The sequence below is a fragment of the Conger conger genome, chromosome 3 (genome assembly GCF_963514075.1).
Source record: "Conger conger chromosome 3, fConCon1.1, whole genome shotgun sequence".
NCBI lineage: Eukaryota > Metazoa > Chordata > Actinopteri > Anguilliformes > Congridae > Conger > Conger conger.
Window position 1 is genome coordinate 81034711 of NC_083762.1, and position 24866 is coordinate 81059576.

At 46.6% G+C, this 24866-nt stretch overlaps 1 protein-coding gene across 3 annotated transcripts; it reads right to left on the reverse strand.

Moving 5' to 3' along the window:
* Nucleotides 1-10031: 10031 nt before the first annotated feature.
* On the reverse strand, nt 10032-23867 carry sec22a (SEC22 homolog A, vesicle trafficking protein). Of its 3 annotated transcripts, none has more exons than XM_061237044.1 (7): nt 23667-23867; nt 20355-20559; nt 18733-18896; nt 16835-17014; nt 15466-15584; nt 13601-13666; nt 10032-11621 (listed from the first exon to the last, which is right to left on the reverse strand). In XM_061237044.1, exons 2-7 carry the CDS (start codon nt 20534-20536, stop codon nt 11421-11423), a joined length of 912 nt encoding a protein of 303 aa, XP_061093028.1. In that variant the 5' UTR covers nt 20537-20559; nt 23667-23867; the 3' UTR covers nt 10032-11420. The 3 variants fall into 3 exon arrangements, with proteins under 3 accessions (XP_061093028.1, XP_061093026.1, XP_061093027.1); XM_061237042.1 differs by having other exon boundaries at nt 15466-15587; nt 23667-23866; XM_061237043.1 differs by lacking the exon at nt 23667-23867 and adding an exon at nt 23463-23656 and having other exon boundaries at nt 15466-15587.
* Between the last annotated feature and the right edge of the window lie 999 nt (nt 23868-24866).

The window sequence follows — 24866 nt, forward strand, 5'->3', positions numbered from 1 at the left end:
AAAAAAAAAAAGCTTCTTTTTTTTGTATTTTTTTGTTCTTTTGTATTTTGACTCCAAAAACAAATCGAGCAGATATTTCAGATTCTATATTTTGTACGATGATATAGTAGAGAGAATTGTATGAGCACCGTGTGTATTTGGATGTACTTAGGTGACAGAAATGTACTGCAATCATTTCTGTGTTAACTGGAGGGGGGGGGTGTGCGTAATGGAGCAGAATAGACAGGACCCCCCATTTAGGACCACAGGTGCTCCGTTGCCGGGGGTGATGAGACGACCACAGTGAACTGAACCACAGACATGAAAACTATTAATGACCCCCAACGCTGGTTCCTGTCGGTTTCAAACTCCTCACGGAAGTTCGCCGCGGCGAATAGCCGAGCTGTTTTTGAGGGAGTCATCTCTCATCGAAGATATTTTATTTGCACTGTGCTGCTGCCCCCCCGCCCCTTGAATATAAACACCCTACAGGTGAGGGGTGGCTAACCCTGGTCCTGGAGAGCCGCAGGGTGGGGCCGGTTTTTGTTTTCCCCTTAAAATCAGCACCCGATTCAGACCCAAGAAACCAGGTGAGGTGAGTTAACTGTGTAATTAACTGCTTTAATTAATCAATTAAGTGCTGAGTAACAACGAAAGCCAGCACGCCCTGCGGCTCTCCAGGACCGTGGTTTCTGACCCCTACCACAGGTGGATCGGATGGTACGACCTGATGAATGTCCGGCCTTCTCCAGACAGATGCCTTTCTGTAGTTCCCCCCTGTAAGGTTCCTACCGTAGTAACGAACCCGTCGCAGTTCTGTGGCCTTCGATCAGCCGTACCTTTTTTTACGCATCAGTGTTACAGTCCTGCGAAACGCGCGCCACGCGCGGTCCATCTTCACTGGAGAAAAACGAATGTGTCAATATGTGCTCAAATATGAAAGAGAAAATCATAAGAATATTTATTTTTGCTGTGCCAAGATATGGAACGTATCATCTTTAAAAAACGTGTCACGTGCTGCCACTGTCGTATGTGACTTGTATCCGTCGAGTAAGTCAGACGTGCGTTCAAGATGGCAAACGTTCGCCAACATATTCAAACTGTTTTCTGTTCGGTCGGAACGTTAGCCAACGTTAGCTAACCTGAAAAGGTCGTGTGCGGTGAACAAAAATGGCTGCTAACGGGAAAACGCAGAGAGAACAAAAGTCGACAATTATTTGGCTATTAATAATTGTCACTTCAATCAATGTAATATTTGTTTTTACCTTTAATCACATATAAGCAATTAATCTGTTAGCTGGCATTGTTAGATCTAAGTCGCATCCGTTTCTATTAAAAAGGCGTTGGTGTCGAACTAAATGGAAAGTTCATTTAAAACAGTAACTGCTTGCTGCAAACATGGTTCGACGCGAACGTTTGCCTTCTTGAACGCACGTCTGCTGTGGAGAATGCAGGTGCCGGAAAACCTAAGGTATATGCTGATTTATTTTTTTTAACGTTAAAATCAGGAACCAGTTAAGACACAATGTGTAACCGTGGAAACCAGCAGATCCTGCTGACAATGGTTTTACTTTTCCAGTTTTTAACACTAGTCTGTTACACGCGCATAAAATTACACATTAAAGTGTCGAGTATGTTTTTAATATCTGAAGTATATCTTGACACATTTAAAATGTCGTCCATTTTGAATTTTACATTGCAACATGCTAGTTTTGGATGGTTTCATTGTTTTTGCTTTCTTCTTTATTCTTTTTCCACAGAATCACCTTTATCAGGATACACTGTCTTTTAAAACATGTGCAGATTGTTTTTTGTTAGTGGTGATTGTTAATTGGCTGTGAAAATAGCCTAAACCAATCGGGAATTTCATGGACATAAAGGTAGGGCAGGCAGGTTCCGGGCACTTTGACTACCAAAAAAAAAACAAAAAAACACTTTAGTGGCTTTGAAAATTTGTAAAGAATATTGGCCTCCCATGCTTTTAAAAGCACTCTTTGTCACCCTGCTACACTTTTTGGGAGGTATTGGTACCGAAACTTGTTTGTTGCCATGGCTTTTTAATTTTATGATTTAAAAAGAAAAAAGTTGCTGATTTAATTCGCCCTTTCTGAAGTGTGAATGAGGACGATATGAGTGTGTTTTCCATGGCTGGCTCATTGCTCATTGGGGGGGGGGTGCAGACTATGGTCACATGACCCCCCCTGCACCCCCGCAGTACCTCATTGGATGAAGGAGGCGTTTTGATCAGGATGTCCTCTCTGGGGTGTGTGGCAGGAGCAGAGACAGACCCCTCAGAGTTTTATACAGACAGACACCAGCCCAACATTACTTATCCACCATTTTAAAACACTATGATGTTTTTTTTTGTTTGTTTTTTTCTTGTTGTTCCTTTTTTTTTTTTTTTACATCCAAATAAACAATTATGTTAAACATGCTGAGAATATCATCTGTAATATTGTGCACATTACATTATATCAAGTCTCCTTTCCGTAGGATTAAAATTAATATTCATTCTACAAGAATGGATCTTTGGAAATATCTATGGACCGCTTGGTAAGGTTGATCTCCTTGGTGTCCAGCTCTTAATGAGAAACATTTATGACATCCGTAACGAGCAAACCAATCACATGTAGCACAGTCATAAACATAAACAATAGCCATAATAAGATTGTTTTAAGGGTATAAGAGAGGGGTATGGGGGTATAGAATGTCCCGTGGCTCAACACTCCAGGAGCAAAGCTGGGCTCCCTCAGATGTCCATTACATCATTTGGGTCATGTGACCCTGCAGCTGTCAATCATCTGCTACCTGAAAAGCCTCTCTTGGTTTTCACAAATCTCCAGGACCCAGATAGCACGGAGAGGACGTCACACAAAAATAATAATAATAAATATGTAGAGCAGTCTCAGGTAGCTACTGATGAATACTGCACTTAAGTGGACTGAAAATAGATGTGTCAGCCTGACTTCCTGTATTCTGTGTGTCAGGAAATGTCTTTATTTTGATTTAACAGACTTGTTTTGCATCGAATTATGCTGAGTGAAATCTAATGCACGGGGGTTTGTCTTTGGCTATGAGGCCGATCTCTCGGAGCTACCTGAAAGTGAATACATTATGTGCGATTTGACACATGGCACAAGGGAAGCACAGATATGATGTCTCATATAATATTAATGTGTGGTGACAATTATACGGGAAGTCGAGGAATGTAATTTGCACCGGTACACAGTAATGAAAGTACTGATGCCGGATATATTAACGGAGATAGGAGTTAAATTGATACCTTAGTTTCAAATGTGATAAATTCAGAGAAAATGAATTTATGGGAAGATGTTGTTGTAGCGATTCGAGGATGTCTTTCCATATTAACGGAGATCCGGTCGTTCAATGTTTGAGATTTTAGCACTTCGGGTTCCCGCCAGCAGGGGGCAGTGATGATCTTTTAGTTAGATCATGGACGGCTGCCTGGAAACAATGCCAGCTTTTACAAAAGCGATAGAGTGGAGAAAAAAAACGGACTTAAAAAAAAAAAAGAGCATCAAATTGACACCTATAAAATTCAAGGCATCCCAATTGAGCTGCTACATATCTACACTGTTCTCCAGGCTTAACGGTGTCACTGCTACCCATAAAAAAATTGTAATGAACCGTCTTCCTTATTCCGACAGCAGTCATTGTAACGGATGAGGAATGAGTAACCTCTCATGTACGCACACATACCGTTTCTGGGACAAGGGCTGCTTCTTTTACGACGCGATCAAAACAGGGTCCCTGCCCGAACGGACGTGAAGGAAATTCCAAAAAAGCGTTTCCCCTGTCCTGCCGCGGTTTTGATGTGCAAATGGAGCCGCGAAGGTTTACGCTTCGGCGGACCGGCCTATTGTGCAGTGAGAGAGGGTCGCTCTCACAAGTGCCGCTGCATCGACGAGAGCGCCGGGCTGAAGTGGCCTTCATTCATCCACTCATTCAAAGACTTTAAGTGGAAAGGTGAGGTTGTCTAAAATGGCTGCCCCAAGTAAGGACAAGGGCTCAGCAAATAGTGTAAATATAAGCAAGTTACCCAGGTGACGGCCATCACAATTTTTAACAGCCATACCTGAAATGCATACAGTGCAAGATACTATTTATTTTTCTTTCTATGTTTTATACATTTAGTGGTAAGAACCACCGGGGCGGGTCTGTAGCGTAGTGGTGAAGGTACATGACTGGGACCCACAAGGTCGGCGGTTTGATCCCCGGTGTAGCCACAATAAGATCCGCACAGCCGTTGGGCCCTTGAGCAAGGCCCTGAACCCTGCATTGCTCCAGGGGAGGATTGTCTCCTGCTTAGTCTAATCAACTGTACGTTGCTCTGGATAAGAGTGTCTGCCAAATGCCAATAATGTAATAATGTAATGTAAGAGAAAGTGGCATTGTTGGGCTGAACGGCCTGTTCTCATCACGTTAAGCTATGTTATGCTATACACTCAGTGATCACTTTATAAGGCATTTATTACACTTAGTTTTTAAGATGTATTGCTATTTTGCTGTTGTAGCCCATTCAGGTTCCACTTCAAGGTTTATCATGTTGTGTGTTCAGAGACGCTCTTCTGCATACCACTGTTGTAATGTGTGGTTATTTGCATTACTGTCACCTTCCTGTCAGCTTTAACCAGTCTGGCCCTTCTCCTCTGACCACTAACAAGGCGTTTCTGGCCACAGAACTGCTGCTCATTGGAGGGTTTTTTTTTGGTGGTTCAAGCCCCCCTGTTGGAAAAAAATTGTGTTGAGAAGCTGCAAATGCCAGACCAGACGGCAAAATTGGGCAAGTTCTCTTGGGTTTTACTAGCTCACCGAGCCAAAACAGATAAACTCTTACGGTGTGAGTATTGGATATTATCCCCGGCCGCTGAGGCAGGCAGGCAATAACAGCTGTGTTCCGCCCGGCGCAGCGGCCTTTTGTCCTCCAACGCACCTCTTTAACGTTCCCCAACGTCTGATCCGCACCGTTTACAGCGGCGGCGGCGCCAACGGCAGCACTTCACCGTCACAAAATACGCGGAAGCGATGGTGTCTGACCCAGATTTCATGCTGTTGAATCGAACCGAATCAAAGGCCACGTGCGCTAACGATCGCGGAGAAGTGCCGTGATGAGACCCCTCCGCCGTTAGGCTCTCACGCGCTCTCGGCTTTTGAATTTTCTTCGCTTCCCGTGTTTTGCGCCGCGCTGGAATATTGATTTTTCTTTCCTCCCCGCAATTTGGTGTGGGCTGAAGTGCTGCTAGACGGTGTGGCGGTACGGTATGAGAGCTCGTCTTATGAGACATAACCGAGCCTCGTTCGGCACAATTCACAGAGATTCAGTCATCCCACAATGGGGGGGAAAATAAAACCTGTTTCTAAAGCGTTATACACTCACTGAGCACTTTATTAGGAACACCTGTACGCCTACTTACTCATGCAATTATCTAATCAGCCAATCGTGCGGCAGCAGTGCGATGCGTAAAATCACGCAGATGTGGGTCAGGAGCTTCCGTTTATGTTCACATCAACCACCAGAATGGGGAGATAATCGGACTCCATGTCTTTGGTCCTGAAATGATCCAGACAGGGTGGTTTCAGTTTCTCGGAAACTGCTGATCTACTGGGATTTTCACGCGTAACAGTGTCTAGAGTTTGCAGAGACAAACAAAAGAAGAGAATGGCCAAATGACTGGTCAAAGCTGACAGGTAGGTGACAGTAACGCAAATAACCACTCATTACAACAGTGGTATGCAGAAGAGAATCTCTGAACACACAATGCGTCGAACCTCCAAGCGGATAGGCTGTAGCAGCAGAAGACTTAACAAGTGTAAAAAATAAGTCTAGTAACTACTTCATAAAGTGCTCACTGAGCGTACATTTGCACACACACGGATCACCTCTAACCCTTGTCTACACATACATCGCGTCAGAGTCTACTGTATTGAACTAGAGCGAGGGATACATTCGAGAACGGAAGTAAATGGCCACACACCTGTATGATACTGCAGGCTACGCTGACCGTTGTTCTGAGTGCGCAGGTCCATCCCACATTGATCAAGGTGTCCGTTGCCGATTTCTGGAGGTCTCGCGGTGACGGAACGCTGGAACAAGCGGCGTTTTTCTCCCGTCGAACCCATCCTCCGTGACATTAAGCAATTAATTAACGCTGGGGGCTCGGGACAAAGGCAAGAACGCAAATCAATCTCTGGTCGACACCGCAAGGTTAGACTGCATTTAAAGTTTGCCAAGTTCGGTTCTGTTTTTTTTTTTCTTTTTTCTTTTTCTTCGACCTTCCTGTTTGAGTATTCAGATGAAGTGCACCTGTGTATCTTTATGCTTTCCGGAGAAGAATGGCCTCAATTGTGTGTGAGCAGGCGGAAATAGCAGGCTCCGTCGCACTCGCAGTATTTGCGTTCAAATATCGCTCTAAATGGAGTATAATTTTCCAAACTTCCTACCGCTTTCCACTCGGCTTCATCCATCTCCTTTATAAAATACAGAGAGCAGGAACAAAACGTTCAACGGCAGAACATTAAGCCTTTGAATCACTGGCTTGGATTGTCTGAAAGAAAATGGCTTTCTAATGACATGAACAACGATGTCAGCACAGAACTCCACTTCTGCTAAATGTCTGTTGGGAGACAAAATAGCAAAAGCAGTCAACTGGCTAGGGGACTTTTAATTAGTGAGCCTATACACTACAGACAGGTTAGCGGAAATGTGAATAAAACAATTTGTAAAACAAAAAAGGTCGTGGTGGATGTAGTGCGAATACAAAGTGTTCTTGACCCCAAACTTTAACTGGATGATTTTTTTTTTTTAAATAGTTTCTGGTGTGAATACATTTTGAAATGCTTTATTACACCGGCCATTACACCCACTATGTCCCCGTTGGTATATTCAGGTGTGTAATGGGCTTGATAGCCATGAAAGAAAGCAGAGACCAAAGCAATAATTACATTCAGTCAGTAGCCTTCCATGAAGCGCAGACACTGAAGAGATGGTTTTGCAGGGACTTGGTGAATACAACACACACAAGAAAAGAAGAGAAGGCAAAAGGACTGATGCACCATACGTAACATTTCAGCATTACTGTACACAATGCAGTCGACACAAAGGAAGGGGATTGTGAAGTTCTGTTCATTGTTGGATGTCCTTTACTGCAGAGATGGCCCTGTCTTGACATTCGAGCAAAGGCACAAAATGGATGCCAGAATAAAGGGGCCGTTAATGACATCATATCACATATTCATGAAGCAGATGTCCTCCAACGCAGAGACGGAATGAACGGCATTATACTGAAAATATCTGACATTTTGGAAACCATACATTATTGCAAAGTACTGCCATATCTTCATTCATCTTGTAATATACGGCACTTTGCTTCAGCAAATTCACTATATCGTATTTCTGGAAGAGCTTTAACATTTACATTTCAGCAATTTATGTAATTTGAAAGGTAGCTAAAAGCTACTTTCATTGTTGGAGGAGATAAATTCAGACATTACACACGCGTCCCGCTGGTTATAAATCCAGCTCTGAAAACAGGCACATCACCTGGTGGAGTGTTCACAGTTCACTGGGAAATCCACAGCGGTAGAGTACTGTTAAATCTAAACAAACACATTCTACTGGACTCGCATTAAACCCTATTAAGAGCTGATTTAATACTGAGAGTTTTCCTGCGTGTCCACTCCCAGAATGCACCACAGACAGACAGACAGACACCCCCCCACACACACACACACACACACACACAAAACTCCCAGTATTCACCAGAAACCCCACTCCTCAAACACCTCAGTTGAGACCCATGGGTTCACGCTCCATGACACAGTCTGGATTCAATCTCACCCCCTCAGACCAGGCCAGCAGCTGGTAGCTCCACGGGGAGAAGCAGAATTGGGGAGTGTTCAGTCGGTCAGGGATCTGCGTTTCATTGCTCTCTAGTGACCCCCACAGGTCGAGTAGGGCACTGCAGACTGTTTCAGAGCCGCAGACGGCATGATGGGTCCTCCTCGGCCTCCACTTCATAGGGCAGGGATCATCGGATCACGGTGCTCCAGGTCCACCCTCCCTTTACCTGGGAGTCAGGTGTGTTCACCCTCCCTTTACCTGGGAGTCAGGTGTGTTCTCCCTCCCTTTACCTGGGAGTCAGGTGTGTTCACCCTCCCTTTACCTGGGAGTCAGGTGTGATCACCCTCCCTTTACCTGGGAGTCAGGTGTGTTCTCCCTCCCTTTACCTGGGAGTCGGGTGTGTTCACCCTCCCTTTACCTGGGAGTCGGGTGTGTTCACCCTCCCTTTACCTGGGAGTCGGGTGTGTTCTCCCTCCCTTTACCTGGGAGTCGGGTGTGTTCACCCTCCCTTTACCTGGGAGTCAGGTGTGTTCTCCCTCCCTTTACCTGGGAGTCGGGTGTGTTCACCCTCCCTTTACCTGGGAGTCAGGTGTGTTCACCCTCCCTTTACCTGGGAGTCAGGTGTGCTCACCCTCCCTTTACCTGGGAGTCAGGTGTGTTCACCCTCCCTTTACCTGGGAGTCAGGTGTGTCCACCCTCCCTTTACCTGGGAGTCAGGTGTGTTCACCCTCCCTTTACCTGGGAGTCAGGTGTGCTCACCCTCCCTTTACCTGGGAGTCAGGTGTGCTCACCCTCCCTTTACCTGGGAGTCAGGTGTGAAGACAGTCTGGCCGATCAGTAGCACTAACTGTTCAGTTTATTACCTGGGATTAGAAAACCAGGTGCCAGGTTTGGATCAGAGGTCCTGATTTGCTGATTGCTGATATACGGGATTTAGCCGTAGTCTGCAGTGTGACACGAGATCGCAGTGACGCTGTGTGTGTTTTCTTTCCGGAGAACTGCGAGTGTCTGTCGTCTCCAGGGTCAGGCTGTGGGGTCCTTGTTTGAACCCAGCCAAGGCTGCACACAATTAGGACGTTACAAATTAGGGTGGGAATTGGACACATTCAGCCCTGCATTGGGGCGTCAGAATTATTTTTAGAAAATAAATAAATAAACACGACCCACAGCGCTGCAGTCCTCTCAGTGCTGGCTGCCCTTCCGCGACCAAACCCTGACCTTTGACCTTACAGCCCCACAGGGGGGGAGAACAGCGGCCAGCTGGGTTAGGAGCCAAAGCCGTACTCCTACAGCGCTGAACAGGCAGGTTCTGGCTTTTTATTCGATTTTTAAAAATGTTGTTTCTGCCACATAATAGAACTGGGGTCTCTAAACAATGGTTTGAGGCCCAAATCTGGCCCATTAAACTTCTCTTAAAATCCCAGATTTAGGTGGGTGCGGGGGTCTACCAAGTAGTTTTCTGAGTGGCAGTTCAGACAGGTGAGTTTAATAAAAAGCTATTTGAAAGGATATGGGGAAACTGAGCTGAAACTGAACTGAAACGTCTATAACCTTTATTATTGTTTTTGGAAAATCAGTATGGCAACTACTGATAATAAATAATGACAGCTTTTACACAACGTTCTGCCGAGCAAGTGAACTCATCCTTAAGCGGTGTGTGTGTGTGTGTGTGTGTGTGTGTGGGCAAGCGATTCGCTGCAAGAGAGCCCAACATCGGCCAGTTGGTCGGTGCGACGCTCGGTCACATTGAGGTGCAGGAGAATGCTTCGGCACTCCGGCGCGTACAGCTAATGTCGGTGAGTTCATCTGTGAGATCTGCGCCTTCGGTGAAAAGGTTTGGGGACCCCTGCAGGGGGAATCAAATTAAATGTCACACCATGTGGTATATTGGAGAGGGGCTGGCGCGTAAGGTATGTATTTTGCCAGTCGCTGCCCATTCTTTCGACGGCGCGGTTGACGTATAGCCCTCCCGCAGGCTTGGACCAACCGTGCTGCTGAAATGTCAGATCGCCGGTGTGAGAATATCACACGTTGGCCGCGTACAAATTCAAATTCAGTCGCACACAAAGGAGTTCCGATGCGACATGGCTCTGGCTTGCCTCTCTCGGCCCCAGGCACAGAGTGACAGATATCCAGGGAGCAATGCTGGAACAAACCCGTTTGATTTATCCAATTAATGAAATGGAAAGTCTTTGTTTGATAAAGAATTTAATTCGCTTGAGAGGTTACTGAATATTAACAGAATAAAACAGGGCGTGGATGATGAACCGCATGCACCTTGAAGCGAAAATGCAAATGTGGCTGCATTTTTTCAATATTAAAACCGGTGAGTGGGAGCAAATGTGCGTTATAAAAAATCATATAAAAAAAAACAAAAACAAACGTACAATGTAACATTTATTGGAAACACACTTGCATAAGCATTCACCTCGATATCAAGCAAACTTTTTCCAGTGAGTAACAGACGCTGGAATTAAAATATAGGCCTAATTTACTCGTTAGTTACCCATTTTTAGTTACAATTATTATTCCAGTTACGTCTCGCAGCTAATTGTCCTGACGCCTCCTTCGTCGAATATCAGAAGTTTGAATCAAAACGGATTTCTCTTCCGTTACTTTTTCTTCGCTCTGTTTTCGGTGAAAAATAATATTATTCAGTTATTCCGTTATCATCCCGCGGCTTGTTTTACCTGATTAGCCGGCAGCGTCACTCCAGGCTTTTGCACGGAATAGGCCTCGGTTCTGGGGCTACGCCGCGGAAAGTCGGGTTTTTAGAGGCCAAAATAAATCGGCTAAATCGGGCCATCCGTCAAGAGGAGAGCGAAGCCGCGAGCTCCGCCTTCCGGCGCCGACACGCGCGTGACGACTGCTTCCTGGCGGATCGTTCATTTCTCTAAAATGCCGCGTCTGACGGGAGTTTTGTTTTTATTTTATTTTGCTTAGGTGCGACCTGGCTCTTGACGGACGACCGTAAACCAGCTGCTACCGTCAAAGCAAGCCAATATATTCTTATTTGTTTTTTTTATTTTTCCACAGCACAGAGTTTATGAGAAAATGCCAAAAGCTCTCTGCTGCAGTTTCAACATTGCACGTTATTTATTTTTTTCATGTCATTCAATTCGCATTGCACTTCTTCTGATTACAACTCTGCAAAAGTGTGATCTGATAAAACCCCAGACAAGTCACACAAACTGCGATTTGTCTTTGCTTGTTCTCAATTAACATCTACTGCGTCAACATTCACAAAGGTGCAGACGGACGTACAACGCCAACATTCAGGATAACGGAAACACACCGAGATGCATATAAGCTGTAAGCCGCCAGCAGGACCAGTGCAAAAAACGAAGGATGGGCGTCCGCACCGACGATGCGTCGCAAGAGCTCAGATTACCCAGGATCCTTCAGTCCTCAGTCCGTGCGCGCTCAGTTCCGGCCGTTTGTGATCCCAGGAGGCTGCAGTCCAGACGGAATTTGGCGTAAGCGGTCTCCGAACTCCTGAGCTTCTGTGATTGGCGGGGGGGGGGGGGGGGGGGGATGCGGGGGGGGGGGGGAGGGTTCAGAGTTCCCAGCAGCCTCGGCGTCAGACGGTGTAGTCCGGGGCCTTGCCCTGCGGTTGGCGCAGGTGGATCTGCAGCGTGGCGAAGGCCCCCACCGCCACGTGGAACAGCACCTGCCACACGTTGCGCAGCTCGTGCAGGTACAGGTTGCACAGGCAGATCAGGGCCAGGCACAGGAAGGACTTCCCGCTGCGCCACACCGTGCAGTACGCAAACAGGTAGAACTGAGAGAGAGAGAGGGAGGGAGAGGGAGAGAGGGAGGGAGAGGGAGAGAGAGAGGGAGAGAGACAGAGAGGGAGGGAGAGAGAGAGGGAGAGAGGGGGAGAGGGGGAGGGAGAAAGAGAGGGTGGGAGAGAGAGAGGGAGGGAGGGAGAGGGAGGGAGGGAGGGAGAGGGGGAGAGGGAGAGAGGGAGGGAGGGAGAGAGAGGGAGGGAGGGAGAGAGAGGGAGGGAGGGAGAGGGAGGGAGAGGGAGAGAGGGAGGGAGAGGGAGGGAGGGAGAGAGGGAGGGAGGGAGAGAGGGAGGGAGAGGGAGGGAGAGAGAGGGAGGGAGGGAGAGGGAGAGAGGGAGGGAGAGGGAGAGAGAGAGGGAGAGAGGGAGAGGGTGGGAGAGAGAGAGAGAGGGAGGGAGGGAGAGAGGGAGAGAGGGGGAGAGAGGGAGAGAGGGAGGGAGGGAGAGAGAGAGAGAGAGAGAGAGAGGGAGGGAGAGAGGGGGAGAGAGGGGGAGAGAGAGGGAGAGAGAGGGAGAGGGAGGGAGGGTGGGAGAGAGAGAGAGAGAGGGAGAGAGGGAGGGAGGGAGAGGGTGGGAGAGAGAGAGAGAGGGAGGGAGGGAGAGAGGGAGAGAGAGGGAGAGAGAGGGGGAGAGAGAGGGAGAGAGAGGGAGAGGGAGGGAGGGTGGGAGAGAGAGAGAGAGAGAGGGAGAGAGGGAGGGAGGGAGGGAGAAAGAGAGTGTTACTGTTTGGTCCTTTTTCGGGAAGATTAAAGACCCCTGTTCTACAAAAATGCCTTCCTGCCACGACAGTCACCATAGTACCAACACTAGAAAACACTATTTATCACATTTCCATGCAATGAGGTGCATTATGATGTATTTGCACTCTTTTCCACTTTGATATTTCAGATTAATATTTTTCTGGCTCAAACTGGGTACCCGACCATTAAAAATAACACATGCTGATTGCGGTTCGTTTTAATTCCGTGCGGGAGATGATTCCGACACTCTCCGCCCATTACGCCGGATCCTGGAATAACATCCCCCAGAGACGGGAACGCCGACACGCTCCGGCTAGGAGCCCGGATTAAACAGCGGCTCGCCCAGATCTGCATATGCAGAGGTTTCTCACATTCGTTTGATATTCATTAGGTGTGTGCGCGCAGAGATCCTCCCTGCTCCTGCTGAGCCTGCACGCTGTCAGCGATGGACTCCATTACATGGTGAGATTTTAGGGGATCATGAATACATTTATCAGTGCAGAACGCCCCCCCCCCCCCCCCCCTTTCAGGGGACGTGCGCACACACCTACACTGCCCATTAGCGGATAACTAATGTGTCCGTGTACAATGCTTCTCTTAGACAGTGCTGCGCTGTGCTGGGCTTGTCTGCCCTTAAGGGGTCGTTAATAAATACACAAACAAATGAATAAATATGAAACATCACTGAGCCACTACCTGGGAATACCTGGTGCTGTGATCTTATACTCCTGGCCCAGACTCAACAGGTCTGGCCACTTAAATACAGGTTACATCTAAAACCTTTATATGGGCAGGCATGCCCACTGAGAAACAGTATCATAAAAAGATTGTAAGAGGATGAATAAAGGTTATTATCTATAAAGGTTACAAATTAAAAAAAAAAAAAAATACAAAAATGAAACCCTTTCCATGCTCTTTACCCACATTCTGTAGGAGAAGGGTTAACCCTGTAAGGTTTGACATCACGAGTATGTGATCGGAATGTTCTTAAGTGAACATTCTAATGCCGATGTCACAATCAGGACTGGTGACTGTCAGCAGTGGGGTTCTGGAACACTGACTTAGAACGCTGAAATTCCAAAGATTCCAAAAGAAAAAAAAGGAAAGAAAGAAACCCCAACTCCCAACTCTTCAAAGGGTTAAGACCAGCGGCAGTGAGAGACGGAGTTATTCTAACATCAATATCCACCCACACACACCCCCCCCCCCCCAGTTCCGCCAGCTGCCACTGACCTGATACAGGCAGGCTGCCATTCCCAGGAAAAAGGCAATAACGTAATTATAGTCTTCATCTTCATTCTGCAGAGGGAAACAATGCATCGTGAGCCAGCCACACATGCATATGCGGGGGGGGGGGGGGGGCAGGTCAATAAAGAGCCTCTTTTCAAGTCATAAAAAACCAGCAAAGAAGAAACAAGAAACCAGCTCAATGTGCCAGCACTCCATTTGCACAGATCGCTCAACGAAAAAACATGCGTCTGCAACTTACCCATAAAGCAACACTGTCCACTAATGCAATGCATCACTCTGACTGACGCAAGCTCCTGCATTTAACCTCTGCTCCTCACATTACATTACAGCGGCCACGCTTTCATCCAAAGTGACATACAGTTGATTAGACTAAGCAGGGGCCAATCCCTGCAGGAGATGTGTGGTTCAGGGCCCAACAGCTGTGTGGATCTTATCTTATCACCGGGCCTGAACCAGCAACCTCCCGAGACTATAGGTTATCCCACTTGTTAATTACTTTAATTACCTTTAATCCTTCACTGTCAGGTTTTACACATTAATAGTAACATTGTGTTTTATATCAGGTCCCCCCTTCAAAAGATATTCTGATTGTAATGGGTTATTCCTGGTTAAATAAAAATAAAAAACGAAGATACCACGATCACACGTTTATTGATTTCAGATCGGCAATATCTCAATAACGTGCGTCTGCAACATGACCAGATCACAACACCACAAACGAGCAAATGTGCAACAGGTACACATATTACTATATTACATATAGAACTCAAACATCAGCGATGCATGGGCCCACCACACAAACCCTCTCAATAAGCTTCCCAGGTGCTGGGGCGCACCTGGGTCAAATACGTCATCGTTTTAGATTCAAATACTTTTCTGTGCTCAACTGACCTCGCCAGGTGCAACTGAGCCAAACCAGAGGACCAGAAGGCAGGGTTTGCACTTTTTGAGAGTATTTCATAGGTTCACAAGCACAGTAAAGTACAGAAAAGTATTTGAAGCCAGAAAAATGCCGTATTTGACCCGGGTGTGTGCTGGGTTATAATGCCGTATTTGACCCAGGTGTGCTGTGCTGGGTTATAATGCTGTATTTGACCCAGGTGTGTGCTGTGCTGGGTTATAATGCCGTATTTGACCCAGGTGTGTGCTGTGCTGGGTTATAATGCCGTATTTGACCCGGGTGTGTGCTGGGTTATAATGCCGTATTTGACCCAGGTGTGTGCTGTGCTGGGTTATAATGCTGTATTTGACCCGGGTGTGCTGTGCTGGGTTATAATGCCGTATTTGACCCAGGTGTGTGCTGGGTTATAATGCCGTATTTGACCCAGGTGTGTGCTGTGCTGGGTTATAATGCCGTATTTGACCCAGGTGTGTGCTGTGCTGGGTTATAATGCCGTATTTGACCCAGGTGTGTGCTGGGTTATAATGCCGTATTTGACCCAGGTGTGTGCTGGGTCATAATGTCGTATTTGACCCAGGTGTGTGCTGGGTTATAATGCCGTATTTGACCCAGGTGTGTGCTGTGCTGGGTTATAATGCCGTATTTGACCCAGGTGTGTGCTGTGCTGGGTTATAATGCCGTATTTGACCCAGGTGTGTGCTGTGCTGGGTCATAATGTCGTATTTGACCCAGGTGTGTGCTGGGTTATAATGCCGTATTTGACCCAGGTGTGTGCTGTGCTGGGTTATAATGCCGTATTTGACCCAGGTGTGTGCTGTGCTGGGTTATAATGCCGTATTTGACCCAGGTGTGTGCTGTGCTGGGTTATAATGCCGTATTTGACCCGGGTGTGCTGTGCTGGGTTATAATGCCGTATTTGACCCAGGTGTGCTGTGCTGGTGCTCACCTGTATGATGCTCTCGATGGCGTGGACTCCACGCAGCAGGTTCAGACAGGTGCAGAGCAGACTCAGCACACAGGACACAACCCCCGGCAGCGTCACGGGCTCCAGGACCTGGTTAGGGGCTGCTAAAGACAGGAAGCGCCGTACACTACTGTACATTACAGTATGTTACAGTACGTTACGGTATATTACTGTATGCTACTGTATGTTACTGTAGGGTAAGGTACGATATGGTATGTTACTGTATGTTACTGTATGTTATGGTACGTTACTGTAGGTTAAGGTACGTTACGGTATGTTACTGTACATTACTGTATTTTCCCCCCAGAATGCAGCAGTCAGAAACAGCACGTGTTATGCACTGTCTGGCTGATACATAAGAATCACGGTCTCTGTGCAATGTTACAGCGATAACGTCACATCAACATCACAGCAACGCTGAGGTAACACGACTCATTGTCCAGCTGTAGTGACTAACCAGCAAATTAACTCATTTGTGTAACAAAACGGATTTTTATTATTATGATGATTAATTTGGTTTTTAGAGTTGATCTCAGTAATCCTGCTTCATGATACACTTGTGTAGATACAGAGGCCATCATATCTAGCTCTTGTAAACATAGGGGTCAACCGCAGATTGGGGAAAACAAGATGGAGGACTTTTAACGGTGGCTTCTAACATCACACTTCTTCTGTGGTTGCTGGGAGGACAGGGGCGTTTGGGGCTTTCAGGGAGCCGAGCAGAGAGAGCACAGAGGCTCCGGTCAACCCCGCACTAATCGAACCACCGGCCGGGCCGAACAGAGGGGTACTGAGGCAGAACCACAGCGCTACTGACTCAGAACCACAGCGCTACTGACTCAGAACCACAGCGCTACTGACTCAGAACCACAGCACTCAGAGGAGTACTGACACAGAACCACAGCGCTACTGACTCAGAACCACAGCGCTACTGACTCAGAACCACAGCGCTACTGACTCAGAACCACAGCACTCAGAGGAGTACTGACACAGAACCACAGCGCTACTGACTCAGAACCACAGCACTACTGACACAGAACCAAAGCGCTACTGACACAGAACCACAGCACTACTGACTCAGAACAAAAGCGCTACTGACTCAGAACCACAGCGCTACTGACTCAGAACCACAGCACTACTGACACAGAACCAAAGCGCTACTGACACAGAACCACAGCACTACTGACACAGAACCAAAGCGCTACTGACACAGAACCACAGCACTCAGAGGAGTACTGACACAGAACCACAGCACTCAGAGGAGTACTGACACAGAACCACAGCACTCAGAGGGGTACTGACAGAACCACAGCAAGTGAGAGTGTGTGTGCGCGAGTTTCAGCAATCTCACCGATGCCCTTGTACTTGGAGGGGGTGTGGAGCGAGTAGCCATTGGCCACTCCCACATCCTCGACGGACAGCTGGTAGGGTGGGCGGAGCTTGATCTCCGTCTGCATGTCCGTCAGGTTGATCTTGGTGGACAGGGATCGCGGGCTGTTGTACCGCTGCTTGGTCTTCTGGATGAAGGTGTCTGACGAAGAGCAGAACCGGTCAGAACCTCTCCCAGTCACACGCTCCTGACAGTACATCACGGGCAGAACCGCTCCCAGTCACACGCTCCTGACAGGACATCACGGTCAGAACCGCTCCCAATCACACACTCCTGACAGGACATCACGGACAGAACCTCTCCCAATCACAGTACTTTACAGTACTACGGACTTTAACACAACATGACATAATATAACATAACATGACATAACACCACATGACATAACACCACATGATATAACATAAAATTACAAGACATAACATAATATGACATAACACCACATGACATAACACCACATGATATAACATAAAATTACAAGACATAACATAATATGACATAACACCACATGACATAACACCACACGACATAACACCACACGACATAACACCACATGACATAACACCACATGATATAACATTAAAATTACAAGACATAACATACCGTGACATAACATATCATGACATCACACAACATGACATAATGAAATGATGTTATGTTTAATTTTCCTACCACTAAATTGTACCTACTGCTTAAGGCGGTATCAAGCACCGTGTCAAGCCTGGTCTTGAAAACCCCCAGTGTTTCTGCCTCCCCTACATGTCCTGGCAGACTACTCCACACAGTGACCACCCTATATGTTTGGTGACTTTAGTGACATTACTTTGGGCGTGCCCGGTTGCTAGGTGACGTAGCGGCTTGGCGAGATATAAACAGGCCAACCTGCCCACTCTGAAGCAGTGATGTCAGAGCCTTCCCAGTCTCCTCCAGTCACATGCCCCGGGAGGGAACCAGGCCAGACCTGGGTCAAATGTTTTGGATTTAAACACTTTTCCACACTTTCCCAAGCTCGTCTGGTGTGTTGGAACCTCTGAAATACTCTCAGAAAGTGCAAACCCCACCTTCTTGGTAGTCAAATCAAGCACAGCACTAATGTTTGAATCCTAAACAATGACATATTTGACCCAGGTCTGTACCAGGTGTCAGTAAACGGGTGAGAACGTTTTCCTCCCTAAATGTGCCGACCAGGCCAGGGCTGAGATACCCAGGACAGGGAGGACTACCGCGTAAACGTGCGCTAGCGTCCAGCGACATGTTTCACGAGACTATTTAACGACAAACACACTGGGAACATACGGAAACATCGAATCCGCCACATTCCGCACTCCATTTAACTATTCATAACGCACAACACAGCCCGTTTTAAATGACCCGATACATCATCAGACACGAGAGCAGAAATGAGTGGAATATGCCGTCTCATTCCTTCAATTGAGCGCTGCTGTCGGCTGAAACACGCGCAGGAAGGATGGCGTTCACTCAGCATCGGGGGGAAAAGATGCATCGCGTCAGAGTCAGGTCTTCAATCTCGTCCAGAGAGACGTGTGGGCGCAGGCGAATGCTCCATCCAAGCAGCGACACACCCGATTCTGCTGATCAAGGTCCGTAGTCAAGAGCTTTAGCGGTTGATTAGTAGAATCAGGTGTGTGACTGGAAGCTTACACCGACACCCGGCCCTGTGAGGAAAGCACAGACGTTCCCTGACGCAAGGGCCACAGGTTGTGAAAAAAGCTGAAATGTGTGAGTCTACCTTTCCAAGGTACTGGACTACTCTGTCCTCTTCTGACCTGGAATTTTAATGCTTCCATTGGACAAGGGATAGCGGGAATGGGAACGTCGGGATGAGGAGAGGAGCTCACCGAACTCGATGAAGGAATACGGCCGGATGGCTCCGGTTATCCGCTTGGTGTCGTACGTGACGATGAACTCCCTCTGCAGCTCATCCAGGAAGCAGAAGGCCAGAACGTTGGGGTAGCTGTCCGTGCAGACCATCAGATACCCCACTCCTAGAGAACTTGTGAAACTGACACACACACACACACACACACACACATCTTTCCTTGAGCAAGGCCCTGAACCCCCACATTGCTTCAGCGGGGATTGTCCCCTGCTTAGGCTAATCAACTGTAAGTTACTTTGGATATAAGCCACAGCTACACATTACAAAAAATGAGGCACATTTCAAAATGTGCTGAAGTTAATTAGAGATGCTACAGCCCACACAATTTTATTGTTATAAATCATTAATACTACAACTCGGTGATTATGAATTCAGCCAATTTATAATGATTCAGAAAGCTTTGTTTCACTTTCGATAAAAATGTGGCACATGAATATTTAAAAAATGGCAAAGCAGCTCCGCACAATTTTACAACCAACTTGACATTCACCTGACATTTCCTGTAGACAAGTCCTTTCACACTTTGGAATATGATCGACCGACTCATGCGTATAAACATGAGTCTTCTGCCGAGCAGGAGAGATTAATGTAGTCTCGATTCCCAGCAGAAAAAAACATTGCCTTTTTTCCGAGAAAACCGGCAATTTGGCAACTACCGTCAAAGTTGTAAAAACGCGGGTTTCAATTTCGCGCTTGCGTCACCTTGACCGGTTACGTACTCAGTGCAGTCAGATCTGTTACACTCGCTTTGCATCATTCTTTAGTAATTCCCAAACACACTGGAGGGGTAGCCACGCTCACGCGAATGTCATCGTCTACTACCGCCTTTGGGAACTTAACGCTGGGAAACAAAACAAGCTGGGGAATTGGCAGGGAGAAAACGCCGCGAAAAACAGCGGGATACTCGCAGGAATGCCGTTACACCTGCCGGAGAAACACACACCCGTAGGCTCCGAGTCGCGCTACGCGTAGCCCGCTAATCAGCGAGCGAGTTTAACTGCCACGGCATTTTAATTCAGCGCTCGACGATCGCCTCCGTCTGGCACTTTTAACGTCTCCACCGGGAGATGAAGTAGACGCATGACTCACCCGGCGCTGAAATGAGACAGACAGACTGCTCTTTCCCTCCCTTCTAAAGTTTGGGGTGATGAATAGCCAGTGTCAGAGAAAAAAGGGTTTTTAAAATGGCAGCCGAGTCCCTGCAGGCACATACGGCTGACATTAGGAACTACGACGGAGGGATGTTAAATCCTCAGCAGATTAATAGGTCATTTTAAAACCGATGAATTTTTAAACTTTCTCTTTTTTCCCCCCCTCCTTCTGTCTTTCACACATTTATGTTCTTCTTTTCTCTCAACTAGGGTTTTTTTTTTGTATGTTTTTACCTCACATGACAGACAGTTTTCTGCAAAATGCACTATACAAATAAAGCTGAATTGAACTGAATTCTTACTTCCATTTTTTTATTTTGTATGGATGGTAGACACAGGCTGAAGCAGACATATGTGTTCAGGCCCATGGCGTTTGTGCGGTTGGCACAAAAGTTTGTCTGTACAGGTAGATTACCTGAGGCTCACTTACTTCACATTGTAGTGGCCGCTTTTCAGCGTGCAGCGGTCGGGGAACTGGCTGAGTTTTTTGGAGAGGCCCTTCAGGTGCTTCTTGGTCTCCTGCACGCCCCTGTCCTGCTCGTAGTCCGTGGAGGCGGAGAGGGGAAGCCCGTCCCTCACCCTCACCACCGAGGCAAAAAGCACCATAGACATCTTAGAGCTCCGTCACTGGGGTCCTGCAATGCAGAGTCCCATCAGTACCATAGATACCTCACAGCTCGTCAGTACCATAGATACCTCACAGCTCGTCAGTACCATAGATACCTTACAGCTCGTCAGTAACATAGATACTTTCAGCTAGTCAGTACCACAGATATCTCAAAGCTCGTCAGTACCATAGATATCTTATAGCCCGTCAGTACCAGAGATACATTACAGCTTGTCAGTACCACAGACATTTTACAGGCCATTAGTACCATAGATATCTTATAGCTCCTGAGTATCATAGATACATTACAGCTTGTCAGTACCATAAATATCTTACAGCTCCATCACTGGAGTCCTGAACTACAGAGTCCCATCAGTACCAGAGATTACATTACATTACATTACATTAATGGCATCTGGCAGACGCTCTTATCCAGAGCGACGTGCAGTTGATTAGACTAAGCAGGAGACAATCCTCTCCTGGAGCAATGCAGGGTTAAGGGCCTTGCTCAAGGGCCCAACGGCTGTGCGGATCTTATTGTGGCTACACCGGGATTAGAACCACCGACCTTGCGTGTCCCAGTCATTTACCTTAACCACTACGCTACAGACTGCCCCGAGATACATTACAGCTTATCAGTACGAGAGATATCTTACAGCTCGTCAGTACCATAGATACCTACAGCTCGTCAGTACCATAGATACCTACAGCTCGTCAGTACCATAGATACCTACAGCTCGTCAGTACCATAGATACCTTACAGCTTGTCATTAACATAGATACCTTATATCTCGTCAGAACCATAGATACATTACAGCACATCAGTACCATAGATACCTTACAGCTCATCACTGGGGACCTGCAATATAGAGTCTCTTACAAGCTCTTAAATCTCATTAGTACCAAATATATCTTACAGTTCAGTCCCTGGGGACCTACAATGGAGGAAGTCTCATCAGTACCATAGAGATCTTACAGCTCATCAGTACCATAGATACTTTATAGCTCGTCAGTACCATAGACAGCTCAATCACCTGGGACCTACAATGCAGACTTTCCCATCAGTGCCATAGACATCTCACATTTCTCTCTGGGAAGAGGCAATTTCTGAAATCTCATTTGCACCATAGACATCCTCCAACTTTTCAATCCGGTGATCTGCATTGCAGCAAAGCACATAACCACCATAGACATCCCTCTCACTAGTGGGCCCGCGATACACAGGATCTGAGAAATCCCATCTCGCCGTTCTGACACTTCTTATCCAAACAGCAGACGGTGTTGGTTCCATCAGCGGAGCCACAGTCCTCCCCGCCGCGTGCATCTTATCGGCACCATAGATATCTCACAGCCCGCAAAATGAAAACATGACAGGGGAATTAATGGATATATTTTCCACAATGCATCTGCAAAAAAAATAAAAAATACATATATATATTTCATCGCCTCTCGGATCTCAGCGGTGTGAACCAGGGCCTGCTCGGAGAGGGAAGAGCGGAGCAGGCCTGAGCCGTGTGATTAATGCAGAGTTACATAAACAGAGCCGGGTGATGTATGGTGATCTTTCAGCACTGCTCTATACGGAGCCAGAAGATACCAGAAGCACGCAGGTTTCATTAATCTCCAGAAAGGGGCTTAATCAACGGGACTATGCAGACCTGCTTCTTTGGCTCCTCGGGCAATCACTCAGCGATACTTTCTCTTAACACTCAAACAAGTGCCTTGTTCAGATACAACAATATCCCTCTTCTAAAATGTCCAAAATGCATTCTTTTAAATTAAATCCACAATATTAATGCAAAAAAAAAACGCAAGGAGACGACGATAAGGGCGTAAGGTTGAGACGGGGGCGGTGCAGACACCCGATAATCAGGTTCCATTTAGCCTTGATTCCAATGGGGCTACTGCACCTCTCCTTAAAAAATCGCGGTATAAACCGTCCAGGTGTTTGAATAACGAGATCACACAGCTTTCAGGTACTTCAATCAAGCGCTTCAGTCAGATACTTCAATCAAATGACTCACCTACTTAGCATTTTTTTTTCAAACCGGCATTACGCCTTCATTGTGACACCGTGAGGAGCAATGCATTCAGCACAATGTATAAAACAGTTCTAACTCGTTAAAAACTAACATCTACTGTTATACATTCGGAAATGTTAAAACATTACTGCGTCTGAATTGCATATTCACCGAATGTTTAGGCAACGACTGCTGGAAAACGTAAAATAATATTGCAAAATAAATCAAGTCATTCGCACTCGTAGTGTATTGTGATGAAAGGTTTGTGTCGACTATTCCTTGCGTTTTAGTCAACTGTGTGGTATCGGTGGTAACAGAAATAATTTAACGTCATGGGCAAGCTTGACCGGGTTCTTGGGTTGTGTGATCACGTGTTATGTGGATCAGAACCTTGGATAGCACCAATCAAACGTTACACCCGCAGTTCTGTGGTTACACCTGGCGTCACGAAAATTCATCTTCCTGCCCCTTGCAGTCTGACACGGCTTCGTTTATCACCTAGGATGGCAAAAAAGGTTTGAAAAAGACAACTCGGTCTAATTCTGAAATGCAAAACAGAGTGCCGTAAATTTTGACACTTAAATTATATGAATATCTGCGAATGTTAGCTAAGAAGTGTAACCAGATGGTTGCCTAATTTAGTACCAGGCACAATTCACTTCGAAAATTTCGCCTTGAAATAATTTCTGCAATTAAACGAATAAGAAAATTCGTAGCCGGAAATTGTGCAGATAGAATAGCCACCAACAAAGGCAGTAATTATCGATCCAGTCAACGACAGATAGCATGCTAACGGTAAATGGATAACATATCAGAATGCTGGTAGATAAGCATGATGTAGCTGGTAATTATTAACCAAATTGGCTACGATCTTGAGCGTAGACCTGCATTCTGACGAGCAAAAGCCCACCTTGCCTTTTTACATCGTACGATATGGCACGGTTTCAGACGAGACCTCCCTCTGCGTTTCCTCCCGGCTGCTCTACGCTTCTGGGCAGAGAGAAATGCTAACGCTACCCCGTGGCTTCACTCTCCGGCGCACTGCTAATTCAAAAGCAGCAGGCCTCGACACACATGCAACACAATTCAATGACCGCTTTTTCTGCACGCTGACCTGAAACGGATCATGGAATACACGTGGGCGTCTGATGGGTTTTCGCGGAGATGTTTATTTCCTGTAACATAAAAACGCGTCATCGCTTATTGCTGGAATTCATCTTGGCTCGGCTCGGCTCAGCACAATTCCTGACGCTCCCACTCCTACAAACCCACGCAGCTCTTCCTGTGTTTACGTGGCTGTGCGCGTTGCATTGTGGGCACCGCGAATGCCACCGTGAATCAATCCATTCTGCATACATTGACGTCGTCAATCTGGGTTGGGTTCATTGAACGGTAGTGTATTAAAGTTCAATGTTTGAATTGCACAACAGAAAGAAAAAACAACATTTCGCTGCATCTCTCTTTCTCTTGTGTGTGTGCGTTTTAATTAGAACTGAGTGTAAAACAATGGCAGCAACAGCTGATGATACTAAAAGGTTAATTTAAAAGTAATTAATCCTCTGGATGTATTTTGAATCACAAGCAATATTTCACAGGCTTCTACTAAGAAACAGAATATGAATGTGTTTTTGGAATTGTCTTTATTTGTTCCAATTAATATGTTTTTTATTGTCTTGACAGCAGTTCCAAGACTTTAGCCATAGCTACACCCCAGGTCCAAATTCAGCTTATACTAACATATGGCAGCTATTATATAGATATATGAGTCTTTGTATAGAAGTACGATCATATTTCGACTGTGTTTATGCAGGTACATATAAGCTTGAGTCCCCATAAATTGAAGCTGTTGGTTATTTGAATGTGTCAGTGCTTCGATGGCACTTTCTATTGAGGTGGTTTGTAATGGTTGGGTTGTTGTTTGGTTGGCATTTATATAGCGCCTTTATCCAAAGCGCTGTACAATTCATGCTTCTTATTCACCCATTCATACACACACTCACACACCGACGGCGGTTGGCTGCCATGCAAGGCGCCGACCAGCTCGTCAGGAGCATTTGGGGGTTAGGTGTCTTGCTCAGGGACACTTCGACACAGCCCGGGCGGGGGATCGAACCGGCAACCCTCCGACTGCCAGACGACCGCTCTTATAGCGACTGCTCTTACTGCCTGAGCCAATGAGACGACTGCTCTTACTGCCTGAGCCAATGAGACGACTGCTCTTACTGCCTGAGCCAATGAGACGACTGCTCTTACTGCCTGAGCCAATGAGACGACTGCTCTTAATGCCTGAGCCAATGAGACGACTGCTCTTACT

Coding starts and splice junctions, on each gene's coding strand:
- sec22a (XM_061237042.1), bottom strand. CDS start 20,536: ATGTCTATGGTGCTTTTTGCCTCGGTGGTGAGGGTGAGGGACGGGCTT. Junction 15,588..16,834: donor CTCCAAGTACAAGGGCATCG/GTGAGATTGCTG, acceptor TCCTGTCTTTAG/CAGCCCCTAACCAGGTCCTG. Junction 11,622..13,600: donor TGGCAGCCTGCCTGTATCAG/GTCAGTGGCAGC, acceptor TCTCTCTCTCAG/TTCTACCTGTTTGCGTACTG.